Source organism: Pollicipes pollicipes, unplaced genomic scaffold (genome assembly GCF_011947565.3).
Source record: "Pollicipes pollicipes isolate AB1234 unplaced genomic scaffold, Ppol_2.1 Scaffold_4219;HRSCAF=4965_pilon_pilon_pilon, whole genome shotgun sequence".
Taxonomy (NCBI): Eukaryota; Metazoa; Arthropoda; class Thecostraca; order Pollicipedomorpha; family Pollicipedidae; genus Pollicipes; species Pollicipes pollicipes.
The window spans coordinates 17,998,572-18,018,393 of NW_023596448.1; the positions used below are offsets into that span (position 1 = coordinate 17,998,572).

The following is a 19,822-nucleotide window of genomic DNA, read 5'->3' on the forward strand; positions in this document are numbered from 1 at the left end:
TACGCAGAGACTGTGCGATATACACCCGAGGTTTTGCAGCGCGTAAACTGTATGCCCGCGGTAGCATCGGACTCGGACGACGGCCACTCGGGCATCGGACCAAGGGCACGCTCAATTGCTGCGTTATTGCAGTTCCATGCAAGCGATGAATAAATAGTGATGCCCCGGAACTCCAATTAAGCACGCGTCATTCCATCCATGTTTACGTTAGGTTGTGCCGCGGCTGTGATCTGAGAGAAGGGAGCATGTTTAATTTACGCGGCAGATTGGTGAAGAGCCTCGGCTGGCCAGTTCACGCGCCATGATATGATAAATATCTGGAGATCCCGGTCTGTCGGATGCTCCTGTTTCTCTGCCGGCCTGCTTCATATTACCTCTCGTACCGCACTGTAAATATTAATGGTTGAGCGAACATGTTCGACCGCGCAAGCCCAGACGGATTTGGGCTCGCAACGAAAACACGACATGGCTTTCTCACATAACGCGTCCGAAGGCTCGTGCGAGATAAGCGAAATGAAATGCCGCACTTTACATGACATGTCGAAATGCGTAAAAGTATAGAAGAGAGGCTGTCTTTCCCAGTCGGCATGTGGCAGTTTCTCTTTAACTTCGCCACAACGAAGAATCCACATCCGCGCAGAATATTCTTAATCGACACCGCGCAGCGAATGACGATGAGCAGTACCATGGCTGGTGGAGGCGACTAACACGATGAACAACTGTCAACCAATGAGACTGAACGAGACGTCTAATGCAGTGTTATCGCTGCCTGATCGAAACATCATCCCATGGCTGCGACCGAGAATTTTCCCCTCAGAACAAGGGGATCAGTGCACTTTTGGGTAAATGTCTTTGGTGTGTGTCACAAGGTAATCTTTTTAGCTCCCGAGGGAGGGGGAGGGGGCTTGGAGCCAAGACCTCATTCCTACAGGATCTCCATGCGTGCCGGGGTGCTAATGTTTTTTGGAGATGGTTCACCTGGGTGTCTTCATATGCGAGAAATAGGATAAACGTGCGCAATGAATTTGCCGCCACATAACAGAAAGTGGTATTGCCACTGGCGGCAAATGCTGCTGCAACATTGTTGTGGCGAGGCCGCCAGAGCGGCAATCTTTCCATGGTTAAATTATCAAATTGTAGTTTTTTCAATGGCAATTAGTGTCATCACTGTCATACATGTGTCACCGCGCAAGCCGCCCACGGGCGGGGCCGGTGCGCCGCGGCACACTTCTGGCGTCTGCACGGGACAAGGCTGCCGTCGCCGAGAGGCGGCCCAGGTCGTGAGCTGGTTCTGACGGGGCGAAGAGGGTAGTCCGGATCTGATGATCCGGTTCACCCGAGATCCGGATATTGTGCTTTGGTTGGGATGACCCGGGTGTAATGACCCGGATCGAATGGCTCGTGCGGGATGACCGGATCTGATGGGTCGTGACCTTGCCCCGGATCTGATGATCCGATCTCTTGTCCCGAAGCAATGCCCCGGATGTAATGACCGGTACCAGGTGATCCGAACCATTGATCCGGATCTGGTGACCAGGGAAATTGCCCAGGATCTGATGAGCAGGACCTGATGACCTGGATCTGATGACACAGATCCGATGACCCGAATGCGATGACATGTATTTGGTGGCATGGATCTGAAGATCCGGATCTGGGACCCAGATCTGACGTTCTGGATCTGATGACCCGGATCTCGATAGCCATGCGCGGCGCGCCTCTCCTCCCCCTCCTATTCGCAGAGTCCTGCGTGGGAACTGATCGACACGGACGCCTGTGCTACCGCTCCGTGTTGTTGGCGCGGATCCTGTATATGGGATATCCTTAGTAGGGCGTGAATTAAACCGCTACCTTGCGGATCTCACGTGGCATTGAAAGCGGCGCCGACCTAAATCAGCAGGTGGTTTGTCAGTGGAACCTGTCTTTGGTAGCCGTGCTGATCAACACCCCAGGCGTTGTTTCGTTTGAGGCTCCGTGGGCATTGCGTTCTCCTCGTCATTTCTTACACGTTGATCTGCAGAGCGCGGTCGCGGAGACGCTGGACGACAGCGTTGAGGAGGGCGGCGCCGCCGACTACAACAGCAGCCTGACGCTGCGACAGGCGGTGCGCACGCTGCCCTTCTGGATGCTGTTTCTCACCTACCTCTGCAACAACCTCTGCATTGGCTTCATCAACCCGCTGTGGAAGACTTTCGGACAGAAGTTTATCCGTGAGTGTTGGCAGCCCGTGGCTTTGTCTGCTTAGCTTCGTAACCCGTGCTGAGATGTACATAATGTACATACGCTAGGACTGTAGCGGTAGGCGCGAAAGGAAAACATCATGGCCGAGCTTACTCCTTACGTGTTGCTTTGTTTGCATGGAAAGACTCGATTTTATCGGTCGTTGCGTTGTTTCCACTATACCTTGGAGTATCGAAGGCGAGGTGGCATTGTTGATTTAATCATGCTCCACTGCCAACGAACATTGCGAAGTGCCTAATTTTTCCTCTTTAGTTTACTACACATTTCAGTTTCATACACACGGACGAACAGCGAGCTTTTAAATAAGTTGCATGTTCTTACAATTTCTTTTTTGCATTTTCTTAGGTTTTTTTTACTCCTAATACTTTCTACTCTAATACATAATCGAAACGATGTAGCGCGAGCACCGTACTTTAACGGGGACATTTGGTCATGAATCGTGGCCACGGCACATTTCCTATACACGATCTGTCGACACAACACGCCACATCCGGGCCAAGTGTGTAGCTGGCGTGTCCAGCAGTGCAGCGGGTTGTTATCAGAGACAGCGGATTAGGCGATCCGGATTGTAGAAAAGTTTATTGGCCCCGTTTCGAAAGCAGCCTGGCTGTTTGTAACATATGTGAAGACAGTTACCCTAGTCAGTTAGCTAAGGTACCGTACACTGAAGCTCTTCATAGTCAGCTCAGCTATTTTCTTCAGGTGCATAGCTTTACGCATGCATTAATCCATGCACAAAAGCTCTGAACTGATATATTCTCCGGACCCGTCTGGACCTGTAGCGAGTATATCTGCTCGTCGGCATCAGCCTGTTACGTCTGCGTTATCGTCACGTGACTAACGCACACACAGACGCACACGCACACGCACACTCACCTACGCACGCACACCACGCACACGCCGCACGCGCACGCGCACACGCACGTGGCGTGGTACCACGCCGCCCGACAGCTGGCAACGCAAGTGGCCGCCGCTGTTCACAGTTGCAGCGAGACCCACTGCCCAGTGGCGTAGCCAGGATTTCAGCCACGAGGGGTCCACGTTGGGACGTAGGTGTGGGTCTTTCAGCCAAGTTTGCCCACTTCGTCGTTGTAGTGGCGCTGTTCTTTTTTAATTATGGGTGGCTTTCGAGGTTGAGCTCTCATTTTAATGCCTCGAGAGCCCGTTTCGCGATGTTTTAGAAGCCATTCGGACTCTTAAATTGTCGAAAAATACTGGGTATTTTGGCCGCAAGGGGTCCTTGCTATCTCAAGGGGGAGTGTGGGGATGGAGGTTATCAAAGGCTTTCTCGTGCAAGATGTCCCTTACCCCTCCCTCCCGCCCCCGCTACTCATCAGTCCGTGCCCGGACCGCGCCCCACTTATTTATTATTAGTGGTATTCACCCCTTACACACCCACGTTTGCATTTCACAGCATTTTCTCTGAACTTAAAATATGAAAGCGTTTGAGGAAAATGTACGCCCCAATTTACTCTTTTGCGTTTATAAGTGCAAGACTGGTGTGAATAGAACTAATTTTGACTAAAGAAGCGCAAACAGTGGCATTGTGCAACATGTCCGTAACCACGTGCACAACATTTTGTAACATTCTACTCGCGCCGTTACCCATATACGTAGTTTTCCCAAATATGTACCCTAACCGACCCGGTACCCACCCCTTGTGGGTGCCAATGGGCTTACCCATTCCGTGAAGTCCTCGAGGGGTCACAGACGTATTCCGCGTGCTCACCGTGATTTGGGGCACAAATACGGTCGGCAGCCAATTTCCAACTCGTGACCAACGATGAATTACGTGGCCTGAGCACCTGACCCGGGCTCACCCGGCAAGGGCGGCACGTGGGTGCCGCCACCCGGAGTACACGAGATGACCACGCTGGCTCACCTGCGAGGGCGGCACGGGGGTGCCGTCACCCGGAGTTCACGAGATGACCACGCTGGCTCACCTGCGAGGGCGGCACGTGGGTACTGCCACCCGGAGCACACGAGATGACCACGCTGGCTCACCTGCGAGGGCGGCACGTGGGTACTGCCACCCGGAGCACACGAGATGACCACGCTGGCTCACCTGCGAGGGCGGCACGTGGGTACCGCCACCCGGAGCACACGAGATGACCACGCTGGCTCACCTGCGGGGGCCGCGGCCCTAAGCTAATTTGGGAATCGGCGGCGTAGATGTCGTAACCTCTCGCACCGACTGCCGTGGTGTTGCAAATGAAGTATCTTGAAATGTGTGCAACTGGGGCTCGGTCTTCATGGCTTAAAATTCATCATAATCGGCACAGTCCTTGCGATTATCAACAGGGATTTGTGATGCCGGTTAGCAGTAACCACTGGTAGAATAAAACTGCGCATTAAGATGCAGTGGTGATGTTGGACGGCAGCAGATCGCTCTCATCTCTCATTACGGTTTGCTTCATTTGAAATACTTCGTCCACGTTCGCTGAAAACAACGGTCACGCGGTAGCTTATCGCTGAGCTGTTTAAAGCGTTTCACATGCCATAATGGTGCTTTTGAGTGCCACAAATCAGCTGATGAAGAAAAGCACACCCGTAGGCACGTGCGGCTGTCGACGACACACCGTGTTTTGGATCACGGAGTTTATTGATCGGGGGCTCCGAATCCTGCGAAACGTGCCACCATTTTACTAGTTCCATCGTGGCAACAAGCGCGATTGGCTGCGATGCTGCTAACCAAGTGACGACGCGTCCATAAATAATCAAACGATTATCGCGCCCTCATCAGGGTGCGTCGTCGGCTCGTGCGTACTTGGCCCAGTTCGTCCTCGCTTGGACAATCAGAAGCTGTCGCCCCCCCCCCCCCCCCCCCACACACACACGCCCGTGCTTCGAGGGAGCGGTATGACGCCGGGCGCGGCGCCGGGCGAAGGGATTCGAGACGAGAGTTGAATCAACCAGGTGCAGACCTGAACGACCGACCTCCTGCGCATGCGCGACAGCTGAAATAATGACTACGCCGCACATGCGGAGTCGCTCGCGGCGCGTTCGACCACGCGCTTCGACGGACCCTGTCGGCCCGCCGCGCCGTTACGTAAGGCGTGCGCAAAGGGTGCCATTGCCAGTGGTCCCCGGTGCCAGGCGCTCCTCTGCCGGCTTACATAACAGCCAGACCCGGTGCCATGAGAAACACGGCCGCGCCGCTGCAGACGGCGGCCGTGAATCAGCAGCGAGATAATCGTTTTACGTGTAGCCGACGCGGGCCCGGCCTCCGCTGCCAAAGAAAAGAGGGCACGTGGACCGTGGCCTCATGCCCCGCCTGCCCTGCATTCTCCTCCGGCGCCTTGGCTAGGTCTACCTGGGAGGCGATGAGTGTGGGCCGTGCCCCCCCCCCCCCCCCCGACAGCTCCCCTCGCAAGAGCAGGAAGAGGGCGCTTGCGGTAGCCGCTGTTTTGTAGAGGACGTGCTGTAGATGCTGAGTTTGGGGAGTGCTGGCAGATGCCATTCTCTCTGGTATCCCACGCATCCCCGCAAAGGCCAGGATCTAGACGCATTCTAACGGAAGATCAGAGGTAGAGCTTGGAAGTTTCTACGACGAATTTTCCTTTGGGCCGACACTCAGCATGCCTGACCTTGGACACACTGGTTTTGGACCCAGTCACATACCCCCTCCGGCAGGTGCCTTACGCCAGTTCCCAGCCGGTGAATACGGGATGGTATACAGTACCCACTCCATTCCGCCGGTCTAGACAGGACACCACGGCGTTTCAGAACCGAGCTGCTGGCCAGGTACTCCTCCGCCGAAGTCTGCATCTAGACATTGAGACGTGCATCGGCTTGGCCCCACTTCAGTGTATATTACCGACCCGTTCGACAGCACGTGCAGAGAAAATAAATAATGATGGAAAGTTCCAGCAGTGTACACATCGCAGAGTTTAAGTTTCAGTGGGAAGGATTACATAACGCCGGAAGGTATGTATAGCGGTGTCGTCTCTGGCTTAGTGCTGCGGCTTCCATGACCCCGCCCCCATTACGTAACATGCGCATCTCGCTTGCGTAAAATACTTAAATCACCAACAAACCTACTCTAGCTCTCCCCCCCCCCCCTTGCGCCGAACCTTCATCGCGCCGGCTGCAGGAAGAAGCGTGCTCCCATCTGGAAGCGAACACCCGAGCCCGCCGCCAAGCCCGTCACGCCACCGGCGGGGCGCGCCGGCGACGACCGTGGACCGCCCGGGCCGGTGGGGGTGCCACCCCGGCCCGAACGCAGACATCGACCGCCGCACTATTGCACGGTGCGCAGTAGTGCGTGGCGCGAGTCTCGAGGGGCGACAGGGGGGGGGGGGGGGGGGTGCTGCGTAACGCGGACGACGGCGTCTCCACCGGTGCCGGTACCGGGGGCTGCGCGGCGTCCGCGAACGCGCTGGGGAGAGGGCCCACGCGGCACTCGAGACACCTGGCGGGGTGGAGGGTAATGGCGCTGCGAGGAAATCGCTGCTTGCGTGTGCGCAGTGTTCGTTGTGGCTGTGAAAGCTGGGTAAGAAGCTTTACCTTTTCCACCGATTAATTGCAGATTTTTGTTATGGCAATAATGCAGTTATCGGAACGAAAAGTATTGCCTTATCTTTTATTTCGATATTTGAGGAAGGGCTAGATGGAGTAGTAGTGTCAAGGACGAATACATTGCTCGATCTAGTGCGTTAGCACATGCACAGCGTTATGCCACGTTGTCCTTCTCGGTGAGCGGTGCCGATAGGGTAGTGGCCAGCCGCGCGTCTGGGAAACCACACAGGGGTACGGGGTTCGATTCCGCGCAATGCCCGCTCTTCCTGCTAGGGTGACAGGCAGACGACGTCATGGAGCCTCAGTATCTCAGTGGGTCGTAATGCTTAATAGAGCTAACTGACTCTCAGTTAGCTTATTTGGTGGAGCGCTGGAATCGCAATTATGGGCGCAAAATGACCTCAGAAGTTGGCGCGCGCTTCATTGCCCGCCCGACACCATTTATAAGTGTGTTCGTGAACTGGGAATTAGAAGCAGTGACTGCGCAGGAATTAATAAGCGCTGAGAATTAAAGTGATCGCGCACCGTCGGAGATTCTTTTTATAAAACGAAATAATAACTTCTTTGCAACCTGAGCAAGGACGCTGCAGCGAGTGCCGCGATTCCCAATACCAGTTCAGACGAGCTCATTGTGAGTTAGGCATGCGTACTTTGTCCCCACACCTTGATGGGGCTGTGAACTTCCCCCAGACGCAGCCCATCTATGCACGTGACTTAACACACACGCTCACAACAAGACATATTCTGGTAGCTGGGAAAATCGCCTGCGGGCGAGCCAGGCGGGTTCCCACGGGCCGTGTCATTAATGCAAGCCTTCAGCTGACTCTTAAACGGCTCATGAACAGGCTAAGACCACCGGGTGGTCGTTGCAACGGATGTGAACTCCGGCTATTTGGACCGCAAGACAGTGATTGATAGCCAGCTATATGTGTGGCGTGCTCACTGTCGACATCCTTTAAGTCCATCACCTGCTACATCACCGGACACACATCACTCATGCTGCCAAATGAATCGGTCTCTGCAGCGTCCCGGCTGACTCTCCCATTTAGTTGTCCCGGCCATTTTGTGATGTGCTTGGAGTGTTTGAAGTGTGAAGTGATTGCACCGGGTCCAATATAAGTGGCTGGAATGTCTGGGGTTACGTAGTGGTGTGGACCGATGCCAATGCCTGGCAGTTCGGAGCGAATTGTGCTCATGATGCTGAGTCACAATTATCAAGATGTCTCAGTGAGAATGGTAAATCACTGATTGCAACTCGGGCTATGACATACACGGTTACGTGCAGACACAGTTACTTGGGTGTATGACGTCACCGCTGCGTGATTGCTTGCAATCTCGGCCCGCTGTGTCGAATATTACTGTCAGGGTTTGCCTTGGTGTCTCCCATCCTACAGCTGCTCAACATCGTATGATGCAGCTGCTCTAAGAACTCAGTTACGCATTTTACATTTTCAGCAATATTGGGCGTAAGGAACATTGCTTCATTCGTTGCTTGCTCTTAAGACCTTCGGTTTTTTTCTTAAAAGTCGGAACACCGTGCTACGTGTCCTGCACATGACTTGTCAGTATTTAAAGTTAAAGTCTGTGCGTTTACCAGGTTCCAAGGCAATGAATGTACGAGTAATGTTTCCGTCCGATCACATGCTGACAGCCGCGATGCCATGAGACCATATTTCGCCGCCACAGCTGTCTCACATTAGGCAATACAGTCTTGGTGCCCCGTCGTTTATCAGACAGGGAAACATTCAGAACCAGCCAGAGACGTGCCAAGACCTCCAGGAGGACGTAGCCCAGCACGGTGGACTTCCCAGGCTCCGAATGACGCGCCGGGACTGGCTCAACCCGCTCTAATCGAGATACCCCGTTCGAAAATGCCTTCGATGTTACCGCCGTCGACAGCTGTTTGTTTTTCCCGGATGAGGTGGCCGAGGAGCCGCCAAGCCATCACGGTGTTGGCGCGCGTTCACAGCTCGCGATCAAAGCATATCTCGGACCGGCGTAGACGCGCAGCTGGCTTGCCAACACGCGCTGACGGGCGCCGTGCACGCACTCTTTGACCCGCGCCTCCGTCTGAACTCGTGTGTTCGAGCGTGGACGTTTCAGCTACGTCTTGTCTGCTCTCAGGCGCGTGTTGTCTTGTGATCGCTTATGCTATCTGCAGTTTTTTCTGGTGAACTTCCTCGCTGCTACGTCAGGAAAGAATGCTTGGTTGGATGTTTTAACGCCGGTTGGTGTGCCAATACTCGCTAATTGTTTGCCAACCCGGCAGTGAATTCCCAGACACCAGAGTTTGGCCTTGGTTTGTGGCGTCTGTTGCATAGGAATTTTCTTGGCCAGGATAAGCCAACAAAGCCTGAAGCATGCTGAGTTCGTGAGATAGTACATCTGATAGTAGATCTGACTTTCCTGTTTCAGGTCTATCGCACGTTGATACATAGGTTTGTGTGCGCAAAACCACAGGCAGTTGAATGTCAAGTTTATCCTTACTTTTTGTCGTACTTGTGAGCTTACTGTCGCGGAGTCTGTATTCAGTTCTTTGCAGCATAGTCTTTTGCTCTTTTTGCTCCTCTGTCACCATTTTGTTGAACACTGAAGAAAAAGCGCGATTTCATGATATTCCGTGATACTGAAGCGAAAACACAGGCTTCCGCCGCTTAACAGAACTATGATGAAAACATATTTCTGAATTATGCTGGGAACGTACTACCAACCGAGGAGTTAAAAACAGTTTCTCGGAAAACTTCAGGTCGAGTGCGTACTTTTTTGACGCCGATATCGGCAGTCATGTCTCAGCCGAGTTGATAAGACCCGGCGCGCCCTGTCGCCGGCATTCCTTGAGCACTGTTCACACATTCGCATTTGTCAGGGCGTCGGACGCGCGTACATATAGGCCGGGGTCATAAGCCATGTGTTTGTCTACACCATGCTTCGGCTCAACACGTCATTCTTTTGTCATTTATGTGGACGATTGGCTGTGGCTTGTTGATTACGACTTTCTTGCATGCCTGAATGTTGAAGATGATGGGAACGGACTTGTGCAACTCAGGTATGACCTACGCTGCAACAAGAAAGCCGTTTTGGATCTCGATCCTTGGGTTATGTTATGTTGCTCACTTTTCGCCATGACGTCCCATGCTTTTGACGCATCCGACGAGCTGAAAAAAATGTGTGTGCGAACAAATTAGCATATTTAAGATAGTACGGAATAACAGTATACATGTGACCGACGATATCCGCCTGAAACATGCAATTCCAAACATCAGACACCGCGACTCATTATTGTCAATGATTTTATGATGGATGAAGATGGCAATGGCAAAGCAGATGACTGGAAAGAAGCACGGGAAAACGAAAAACGTCACCGATTACATCAAAAGCCAACGCGGAATACGTCATACGGTATCATGGCTCGTTCATCGTCGTGCAGAAACGACAAATCTGGATTTAAGCGATGGTAACTGGGAGGTTGACAAAAGAGTTCTGAGCGTCGTAAAATCCAACACGATCATCAACGTCACCGATCACATGTGGCGTATTACAGATATTCGATAAGTGTATGGTGGATGGGCGATAGATAAATTGTGCATCTACCGTGTATGTACTGGCTTAAAAAGCCACGGTAGCACAGTCGCCGTCCGCCGACACGAAAACACGGACTGGCGGTCCGGTCCGTGTTCACCAGGAGAAGATCGTGGCGAACACGAGCCGACATCCATCCGCTGCGGCTTAAGTCTGACCATACCTGACTAGACCAGCTTAGCCTGATCGGATCTGACCCAACCGCCTTAAACCATAACACAGTCTGTCCGCCGCCTCCGTGTGTGTGGCGCGGAGGGCGGCAGCGGTGGCCGACCGTGCGCTGTGGTCATGTCGCTGGCAGGCGGGTGGTTGGACTGCTCGTCAAGGGCTCCTCGGCTGGCCAGGCATGACAATCAGTTCCACTGCGCGCACGCCGTGTGGGTTATGGGCAGCTACTTGGCAGTGAGCCATCCAGGCTGTCAAGCAGCGCCGGACGTGGGCCGTCACGCCTCTCTTTTGTTGAGCACGTACGTAAAAAACTGGCCGTTTTTGCACAGAGTGAGTGAAAACTGCGGCGGTGACTGAAAACGGACAGAGCACGCGCCAGAACCATGCCCGTCGACGCCGTCTTCTGCATTACCTACACATGCCGCGCATGGTTTAAAGCTATGCAATTAGTAAAGCATGCCTGTATGCGTGCGTGCTATGCTATCAGCGTGCATCTGGAAGGTCAGATGGCAATCCATCGCTGTTCCTAGACTTTTAACCACCCTAGAGTGAGGAACGACAGTGCCGCAGAAACTAAGCTTGACCGGCGTTAGGTCACGGCACATCACCAGTGTTCCTAGGACCAACGGCTGCGTCCGCCTGGTGTTCGGTTTCATGCCGTTATGGCAGAACCGCTGATAAACAGCGCGCAGTGCGTCCTGCATGCCGAGCATGGGGCGCTGTATATCACGGATCTTGCAATTAACGGTATCTGGGCATCGTCAGCAAATTGGACGACGATAACGTCATCCGACACGCGACGGCTGAGGTCGCTGGCGCGCAACGTGTGCAAGATGCAGCAGATTGAGCCGTCTTGAAAAGGCTCCCATCTCGTTGTTTCAGGGGTCGGGGGCTTAACAGCGCCGTCTTTCCTGCGCGTGGCCAACCATTTACACCGTAAAGAGTCAGCTTTTTCAGCGATTTAAATGAACACCACTTCAAAGCATTTCGAAGCATTCTTCAAGCCCACAATGCAGATGTTTCCGTCGTACATGGCGTGAAGCGTCGGTTCAATTACGACGCGAAGCATCGATTTTGCGAGGCGTTGTATTGGTAACCGTACTGAGCTTCCAAGGTAATCTGTTTTTCACTATGCGTCCGGTAAGTTGTTTGCGCGTTATACGCCCCTCCAGCGCAATAATAACGGTCCAGATCGATATGGGACGCACGTTCGACGCCTCTGCGGAGACGTTGCCTTTGGGAACACGTGTCGCTTGAGCGTGTTGCCACGCTCGTGGGACCGCTGCGGTGGTCAAACGTCTCGAAAAGTGCATAACCTTACCCAGTGACCAAAGAGGGACAAATGTTCAGCATGCTCACGCTAACGCGGTCGGTTCCTGTCGAGGTTGGAGGTGTCACGACACTGGTGCTGCATAAACCATGTCCGCGTCGATCGGCTGCACTCGGTACGACACGTCAATACGAGAGGAGCGCTGGTGAACACAGGCCCAGCTTGCAGCTGGCACACAGGCGGCTGTAGGCAAATCTATCGATGTCTTTTAGGCGCGCAGGGATCCGGCGCGAGATCTACAGTCCCTCGCACCGATGCTGTCCCGTCACGGGCGACAGTGCCCCGACACGGTCCGCGGCGATCCTCGTGTCCGATCTTCCCGTCGTGCTGCTCCCGACAGTCCCTATGCGGATAGAGCAGCGCGACATGCTGATTCGATTGCGCTCGGTGCGATCAGTTCGAGTGACGGTCGCACGGCGGGCCCGTAGGCTACAATTCAGAGCTCGAAATGCTACGATTCGACGGATGCGGCTTTACGGGGATGCGGCCATATAGTATACTCGTGAATGCGTTTGAGCGGCGCTGTGGAGTGGTGCCGGTCGATGAACGCTGGTGGGAATAAACACCACTTACATTCAAGTGTGTTGGGTCAAGCACGGGTGTACAGTCGTCTCCAACAGGCACTACTGAAAGAAGAAGCGTCAATGTTGCAAATCACACGTCCACACACGTCAAACCCGCCAGCGGGTAAAGTACACCTTCCATGGGACAGCGAGTAAAACTGCCAGCAAAGAAGCAAAAGAGAGCCACCGCGCAGGTGATGCCGTGCAGCTAACCATCCCATGGGTTTCGCAGGGAGCCCCACCAGGCCTCAGTATGACCGTCACTCACCCACGCTGCACCCCGCCTCCGCCGCGGTCTGTGATTGGCTGCCTGTGTGCCGCAGATGACGACCAGTTCCTGTCGCTCGTCGGCTCGGCGGCGTCGGTGTTCAACCTGTTGGGACGCATCATCTGGGGCTTCGTCAACGACAGGGCCAACTACAAGGTGACTGTCATGCCCCGCTAGGGGCTGTGCTCCCGCCTGGGGCCGATGCTCCCGCTTGGGGACGATGCTCCCGCTGGGGGCTGATGCTTCTGCTGGGGCCGATGCTCCCGCTGGGGGCTGATGCTCCTGCTGGGACCGATGATCCTACTGAGGGCCGATGCTCCCAGCCGATGTTGTTGCATCGTTATGTAGGCCCGCACACACACACGCACGCAGTCACGAACGCACTCGCACACGCACGCGCACTCGCACACGCGCACACACGCACACATGCACACAAGTACGCACACACGCACGCACGCACGCACACACACGCGCACGCAGGAACAGAAACGCTATACACACCATGAAGGTGCCGTCATTGAACCGCCAACCGGGAGTTCAGTTACAATGAATGCGTAGTGTCAGCTTTCTGTCCTGTGTTGCTTGAGCAATGGACACCGAAATGGAAAAAAATGGGTATCTACATTTAGGATATATATATATATATATATATATATATATATATATATGTATGTATATATATGTATATTATATGTTGAAGCGCTCTGTGAGTCACGGATTTCATAAACACCATCCTGAGTTGTTTTACTTTTGTTCGTGACATTTAACAAGCAGTGGGAATAACACCGTGCTGGTCATAAGTCAGAGAGAAGCTTTTTCGAAGAGATGTAATGGTCATGTCGTCTGCCGAGTGCTGACCATGCAAACCTCTTCGGTCGCCAGGTGGCCATGGTGGGCGTGGCCGGGCTGCTCATGACGACCTTCGCCACGCTCTACCTCACCTCATACGGCGGCAAGGCGATGTTCTTCATCTGGGTGTGCCTCATCTACATGTCGTTCCCGGGAACGTTCTCGGTCATTCCGGCGGAGGTGAGCGCCAGGCTGGTGCTGGTACAATACGCTGTCGACGATGACACGTTGCCTTTGGATTTCGTTTTTCCTGTTTCTTAAAGCATTCGATCGATCCCTAGCCTGTCTCTCTGCGGTCGCCCCTGAGCTGCCGCTGTTGTACCGCCTCTGCTCGGCCACCTTTGTCGCAGCTTTGCTACCGGAGTAGGCCACGAAGCCTCGACATCAGTTTTGGTATCGCTCACGGACGCAGACAAGGACAGTGTCAGACGTAAAGCTTCACACATCATCAACGTCTCCGTCAGTTGGGTTCCTCCCGTTGGGGCTTGCAGGCCTTCCGGGCACTGTTAGATCTTTGTACGGCTGGTTACTTCTGTGACGCGCTCCACCCTAGCTGAGTTGAACAGTCAGAAGAAGAGGCAAAAGTGACGGCGTGATGTGGACGAATGTAATGTGTGCGAGCGCAGGCAGCGCATTCATATGTAAAGCAGAGGCATGTTTTAGCTGCGTAGTTAATGTAAATGTAGGAACTCTGGTCCTCCCATCAAGTTTTTGTTTATTTCGACGCTGACGGGTGACAACAGATGGCCACAATTTCTAAAAATAAATTAACAATGATAAGTTCGGATTGTAGAGCCACCCGCCCTATGACGGACTGGCCGAAGCTGTATTTAATCCGTACCGCGATGGATGGCGCTACTGTCCCGCTGGCAGGTGGCGCACACGTTCGGTCTGCAGCACACTGGCGTCATCTACGGCATGATCTGGCTGAGTGGCGGCCTGGTGGCGCCGATCCCTGTGTTCTTCACCAGCCTGCTGCTGGAGAAATACGGCTATCTCGCCCTCTTCCTCACGTCGGCAATCTTCCCGACCATTAGTAAGTGTCGACATAGGTGACGTCACGGGGGTTCGGCGACACCCTCTTCTCCCAATGCAGCCTACTAAATCCTGAGCCTTTTCCGAAATCTGCAGACAGCAGGGTATGGCTGTTCCGCCGGGTTGATAGGCCCCTTCTGACCACGGGACTCTTCACAGGTACGATCTGTACGGTCGCGTTCAACGGGGAGCGTGTGCGACAACAGCGGCTCGAAGACAAGCCAGCTTGCATCTAGCGCCGGCCGCTCGCCCCGCCCCTTCGGATCACGTGCCGTGCTGAGGCGTGCCCTGAGGGCACTTGGCGCGTTCACATGACCTGGCTGAGCTGCCGCTCGCCGCGGGCATGTCCCGGAGCAATCGCCATGATCACGTGACCGACGTCGCTCGGTCACTTCACGGCGTGAGCGCTCGGAGCGCGGGGAGGAACTCGGCGACAGTGGCGCCATCACTGCGAGAGTGCGACAGAGCGTGAGGCGGTGTGTTTCATACGCTCGGAGCGGTGTTTAAAGCGGGTGGGTCGGCCAGTGCTGCGCCAGGGGAGGGGTGGGCAGCGCCAGCGGCCGGTGGACGCAGCTGGCGTGAGCGCCGGGAGACTCCGCCCTGACCTGTCTAGCCCCCCCCCCCCCTCTCCCTGCATCACCGTGATGTCTGCGGCAGGACGGTGCGCTTTAAGCACGTCGGCGTCGCTGGCGTGCTGCTGTGTGGCCAGAGAGGACCTTGCGCTCAGTGGACTGATACTTCGGAGATACGGGGCTACTAGGGGTCGCTGCTGCGTGATGCTGGACATGCTTGGCAGTGGACTGCTGTCGCTGTCAGGAGGCGGAGCGGTTGAACGATCGCGAGGCAGTGTCGCTCTGAAGCGGTCTCCTGGGTCGTCTTTTAGGCGCTCGCTCCCCCTGACCAAGTTGCTGGCGAGGATCGGGGTTCGTAGACTGCAAACTTGTTAATTTTTTACGAAGCGTGTTTGCGTGTTGTGCTGCGCTGCTGGCAACATGCGGCATGCTCAAATAACGGGAGGGGCAGGCAGAAACCCACGATCCAGACTGTCAGGAATTCTGCAATAGTTCACAGCGATTGTGTTTGACACCCGTAGGATATTGGCTAACTCGATGCAACCATGACAGTGACGCTTTGCCCGTCCTGTCCTTCACTGAAATGATGTAGTATAACGAGCGCTGGAGACAACCGACCTTGTCCCTCTCCCCCCGGCACCGCCCCACTCCTTCTATGGCCTTACCCGTGTTCATTTATGCTAGCGTTGTGTTGTGTCTGGTACTCATGCAGCACCCGGGTTTCCCTGGTAAACACTTAATATATAGATTGTTTATTGCGGTTCAGAGGGTCAGAAGTAAAAGGCTTGAAGTAAGCCTGACATGGTATGATGTGGAGTTAGCGGGTGACCAAGGGGAGGCAAACGTAACGTATGGTTAAGAGTGCGCGCTATTGTTTTATGCTAGCTGTTCCCATGTGCTGCACTTACACGGCACTGGCCGAACTTTTTCACTTGCGGTTCATGCGAATAATGTGGCACGAACCGTAGAAAAGAAGAGCTTGGCGTGCAAAGTCGGGAGAGGCCTAGCTTTACAAAAGTTGCGGCACGCCTTCGTGCTTCCCGGAAAGTTATGCCCTGCGGCGATCATCTCGAGTTTGTGCTTGTTACTGTTCTTGCTGAGGCCCGATGTGCACCGTGGTGAATATTTCATGCCTGTGCAATGACCAGAGATGCCTTCATATCACGCGCTTGCTTTCGAGTTTTTTTCTGGGTGATCCTACTAGTGTCAGCTGTACCGCAGTCTTGCAAATTATTTTCAAATCCCTCTGTGATTTAACGCCAGCATTCTTATAACCATAGGCTGGATCGTACTTTGCTGGCCCATGAACTGTTCCACGTCTCGCTTAGTGGGATTGGCTGCCTCCCCCATGTACCACATGTACCCATGTGCCGTAATGATCTTTCGCATTTAGGAAACGTCACTACATTAAGCCAAACCGTAGCTTTAGACACGCCTCATGAAAACCCAGACTGACTTGTTAACCATATGTCTTTTCTTCAGCGTTTTGTACTTAATGGTGTGCCACCATGCAGTGCAAGCTGTGACAACGATGCAAACTGTAGCAACGCGAAGCCGTGTCAGCGTTCGTGGCCGACTGCAGTGTTGGGTCAGAAGCTCAATACATTGTAACACCCGGACAGCGACTTGCCTTTTTAGAAAATAAGTTCCCAAATCTTTATTTTATACATTTCTGGAATCAGAGCCCGCGCCCAGCAGGCGCGTTGCGTGGTCTCTGGCACCACCATCCGCTCGTCAAACTTCACTTCAAAGACAGACATTTGTGGCGAGTGTTTACCATGTAACAATGTTTAGCATGAATGTTTAACATGTTTAACATGCCTAGCGCTGACGACCCCCGCCGCGGTAGGATGGGGGCAGGCGCCCTGACAGAATGAGCTTTGGGGATGGGGGGGGGGGGGGGAGGGGACGAACATATCTCAGCTGTCTTCCTGTAGGCAGCACGAGATCAAGAACATGGTGATAAGGACATGAACATGACAGGAACCTGGAGGGACATCGCCGAGCATGGCCTTCGTAACTGGCCTTAGGTGTACACTTCGTGGCAGGAAGTGGCCCAATCTCTATGCGGGGTTGCTCTGGGCGGAATCTGGGCGGAATCCGATGCATTGACACTTGTGGAACTTTGAAACGTTGACACTTGTGAAACAGCTTCAGGCCATGGGCTGGGCGGTGTCTCTCCTGCTGCTGTCCTTCCCCTGTCCTGCCCCTTCCTGAACCTGGCTGCCCGCTGAAGCGAGGCTGGGGTTACTTGTTTCCTGCCCTCTTTCTAGTGCCCTAAACGACACTTCTGGAGTGCAAAACCAGGAGCAACAAAGAGAGCGGCACTACTTTTATGTCCAAATCGCTTTATCGAACGACGTGTTGTGGTTAGGCATTTTGGTTGCAGGTAGCCGTTGACCATATTCACAAGTACTTGTTAGCACTGAACCTTCATGTACCCAACGGCGAAGAAGTGTGGAGAAAGGCCTTGACCTGTTGGTTTTTCGGCATTAAGATTTTGAAGTTCTTAAGCTGACAACACCCGACCAATGATACCAGATGGAGTGCGCATTAATGTTACGTAAATGAAATGCAAGATCTAAGGAGTACCACAATACATCAAGCCAAAAGGTCAGGGTGTACTTTCCTACCTAACGTTAGAAAAAATCATTGTACACCATTCGTCGTGTTTAAGGCAGGACATATCGTAAACAATTTCAAAACAGGTAGAATCATGCTCCTACCTTCGAATTTCAATAACTTCGATGACGGGCTCCCGAGCGCCGCGCGCACCGCACCGCCTGGACTCCCCAGCGTCGTTTCTGCGTTGCCGTTGCGTAAATACAATATTTCTGCTTACCAAGAACTCTACAAATTGTACGGGACCAAGGTAAACCATTCGTCGTGTTTAAGGCAGGACATATCGTAAATAATCACAAAACAGGTAGACTCATGATCTTACCTTCAATTTTTTATAATTACGATGGCGAGCTCCCGAGCGCCGCACACACACAGCACCCGCGACACCGGCGCCATTACTGCGCGGGTCACAACATTACTGCGCATCAAGCAGCATCAAGAACCATAAAAATGTACCGGGCCAAGGTAGCGATTTTTTCTAACGCTAGGTAGGAAAGTACACCTACACCTCTCAAAGGCGCTTTCCTAGTGAGCATGGCGATATATCTGGCGCTCACGTGAGGCGTACCGTACAGCTGATCAAAGCCTGATGGCAAGGAAACATTCTACGTGTTGTCGAATATGGCTAATTAACACGCGCTCGGGTGACCGGTCGGATACTCTTCGCTCGGGTGGGGGGTTAATTTAACCCCTCTGAGATCTCAGGAACAAAGAGAGCTAGATACACCATATTGACAGGGTGTGTTGACCTATACGTGAACTCACTTTGGTCAATGTTTGAGGCTCCTAGGTTATGACCTTCGGGTCGAATAAGGTCAAAAAAGCCCAGTTCCAGGTTGGTCCTCAGAGGGCCCCTAGAACTTAGATACCTGTTCTAACCAGAAAGGTTTCATGCCCACTTCTTCACTGATCTTGCTTGACCTTTTGAAGGTCATGGTGACCAAAATGATGCAAGACTGCTTTGAGTTTTACATTTGAATAAGCGACAAAATTTACGCTATACAGTATGTCTCTAAAACAAAATGTTGATCTGCATTTTAGGTCAGTGACCTATCCTGACCTTTAAGAAGTCCATGGAAGGTGTACAATCCGGTTCTTGTTATCAACAAGTTTGAAATGAGCACCAGAAACTATCCCATGCAGCAAGCTCTAGAGTAATAAAGCAGGTAGGTTTTAACCTTGGACTGACCTTCATACCTGACCCTAGGTCAACGTACCTTTTCATTAAATTGTTATGCTGCCTAAGAAAGTATCTCAGAGGTGTATGGCTTCGTCTTACACCCCGTTGTTGGATCAGATTGAACGATTCCCGAGAACTTGCCTGTGCTGAAACCATGGCCTGACTTTGACATTCCATAGGCCAGCGACCTTACAAAGTATATCTAAAATTTTGGTATTAGGCGATCCGCTATTTAATTGTCTACAGGCATGCGAACTTAGCGTGACTTCATGGTGCCGTTCGGAAAACATTCCGGAACAACCTTCGGAGGGGTCAATTTGAACCCCACACGAGCGCGAGTTAAGTTACGTCTGCATGCGCTGGGAGTCGTAACCATCAGCATGTTTCAGGGAGGGTATTGCACGCCGGTTTCCGCGGGCCATCGTTCAACTTCTGCATTCGGGACAGTCTGTGAACACTGAAGCTCGGGATAGTAGGCGGTGATGAAATTTTACCATGGCAGCAGAAAGCTCTACGCCGGTCCAGATGTGTACCATGGCAGCAGAAAGCTCTACGTCGGTCCAGATGTGTACCATGGCAGCAGAAAGCTCTACGCCGGTCCAGATGCGTGCCGTGGTAGAAGAAAGCTTTACGCCGATCCAGATGTGTGCCGTCAAGAGGCATCTGAAGCGTGCCGCGAGACTCTCAACCGATCAGCGCCTCGAGAGCAGAAGACTAGACCGATGCTGCAGTGACGAGGACTTAGTGATTCTTTAAAGGGTTTGAGATGTGTCAAAACGTCAGGAAAGGGATTGGTTTGATTGGTGAGAAGCATGGTAAGGTTGGGACATAGCGCATGTCGTCGAAACCCCACTACTGTATCTTAAAACCAACTTGTACCACAAATTTTAAGGGTAATCG

At 53.1% G+C, this 19,822-nt stretch overlaps 1 protein-coding gene across 1 annotated transcript in view; it reads left to right on the top strand.

The window, feature by feature from the left end:
* Positions 1 to 16,953, top strand: part of LOC119095791 (putative MFS-type transporter YhjX) — a 33,580-nt gene extending 16,627 nt beyond the window's left edge. The window contains exons 6-10 of the mRNA XM_037218646.1: positions 2,018 to 2,207; positions 12,720 to 12,820; positions 13,547 to 13,693; positions 14,387 to 14,549; positions 14,708 to 16,953. Of these exons, the coding sequence (XP_037074541.1) occupies positions 2,018 to 2,207; positions 12,720 to 12,820; positions 13,547 to 13,693; positions 14,387 to 14,549; positions 14,708 to 14,784 (678 nt within the window). The 3' untranslated portion in view covers positions 14,785 to 16,953. The remainder of the gene's footprint in view (positions 1 to 2,017; positions 2,208 to 12,719; positions 12,821 to 13,546; positions 13,694 to 14,386; positions 14,550 to 14,707) is intronic.
* The last annotated feature ends 2,869 nt before the right edge of the window (positions 16,954 to 19,822 follow it).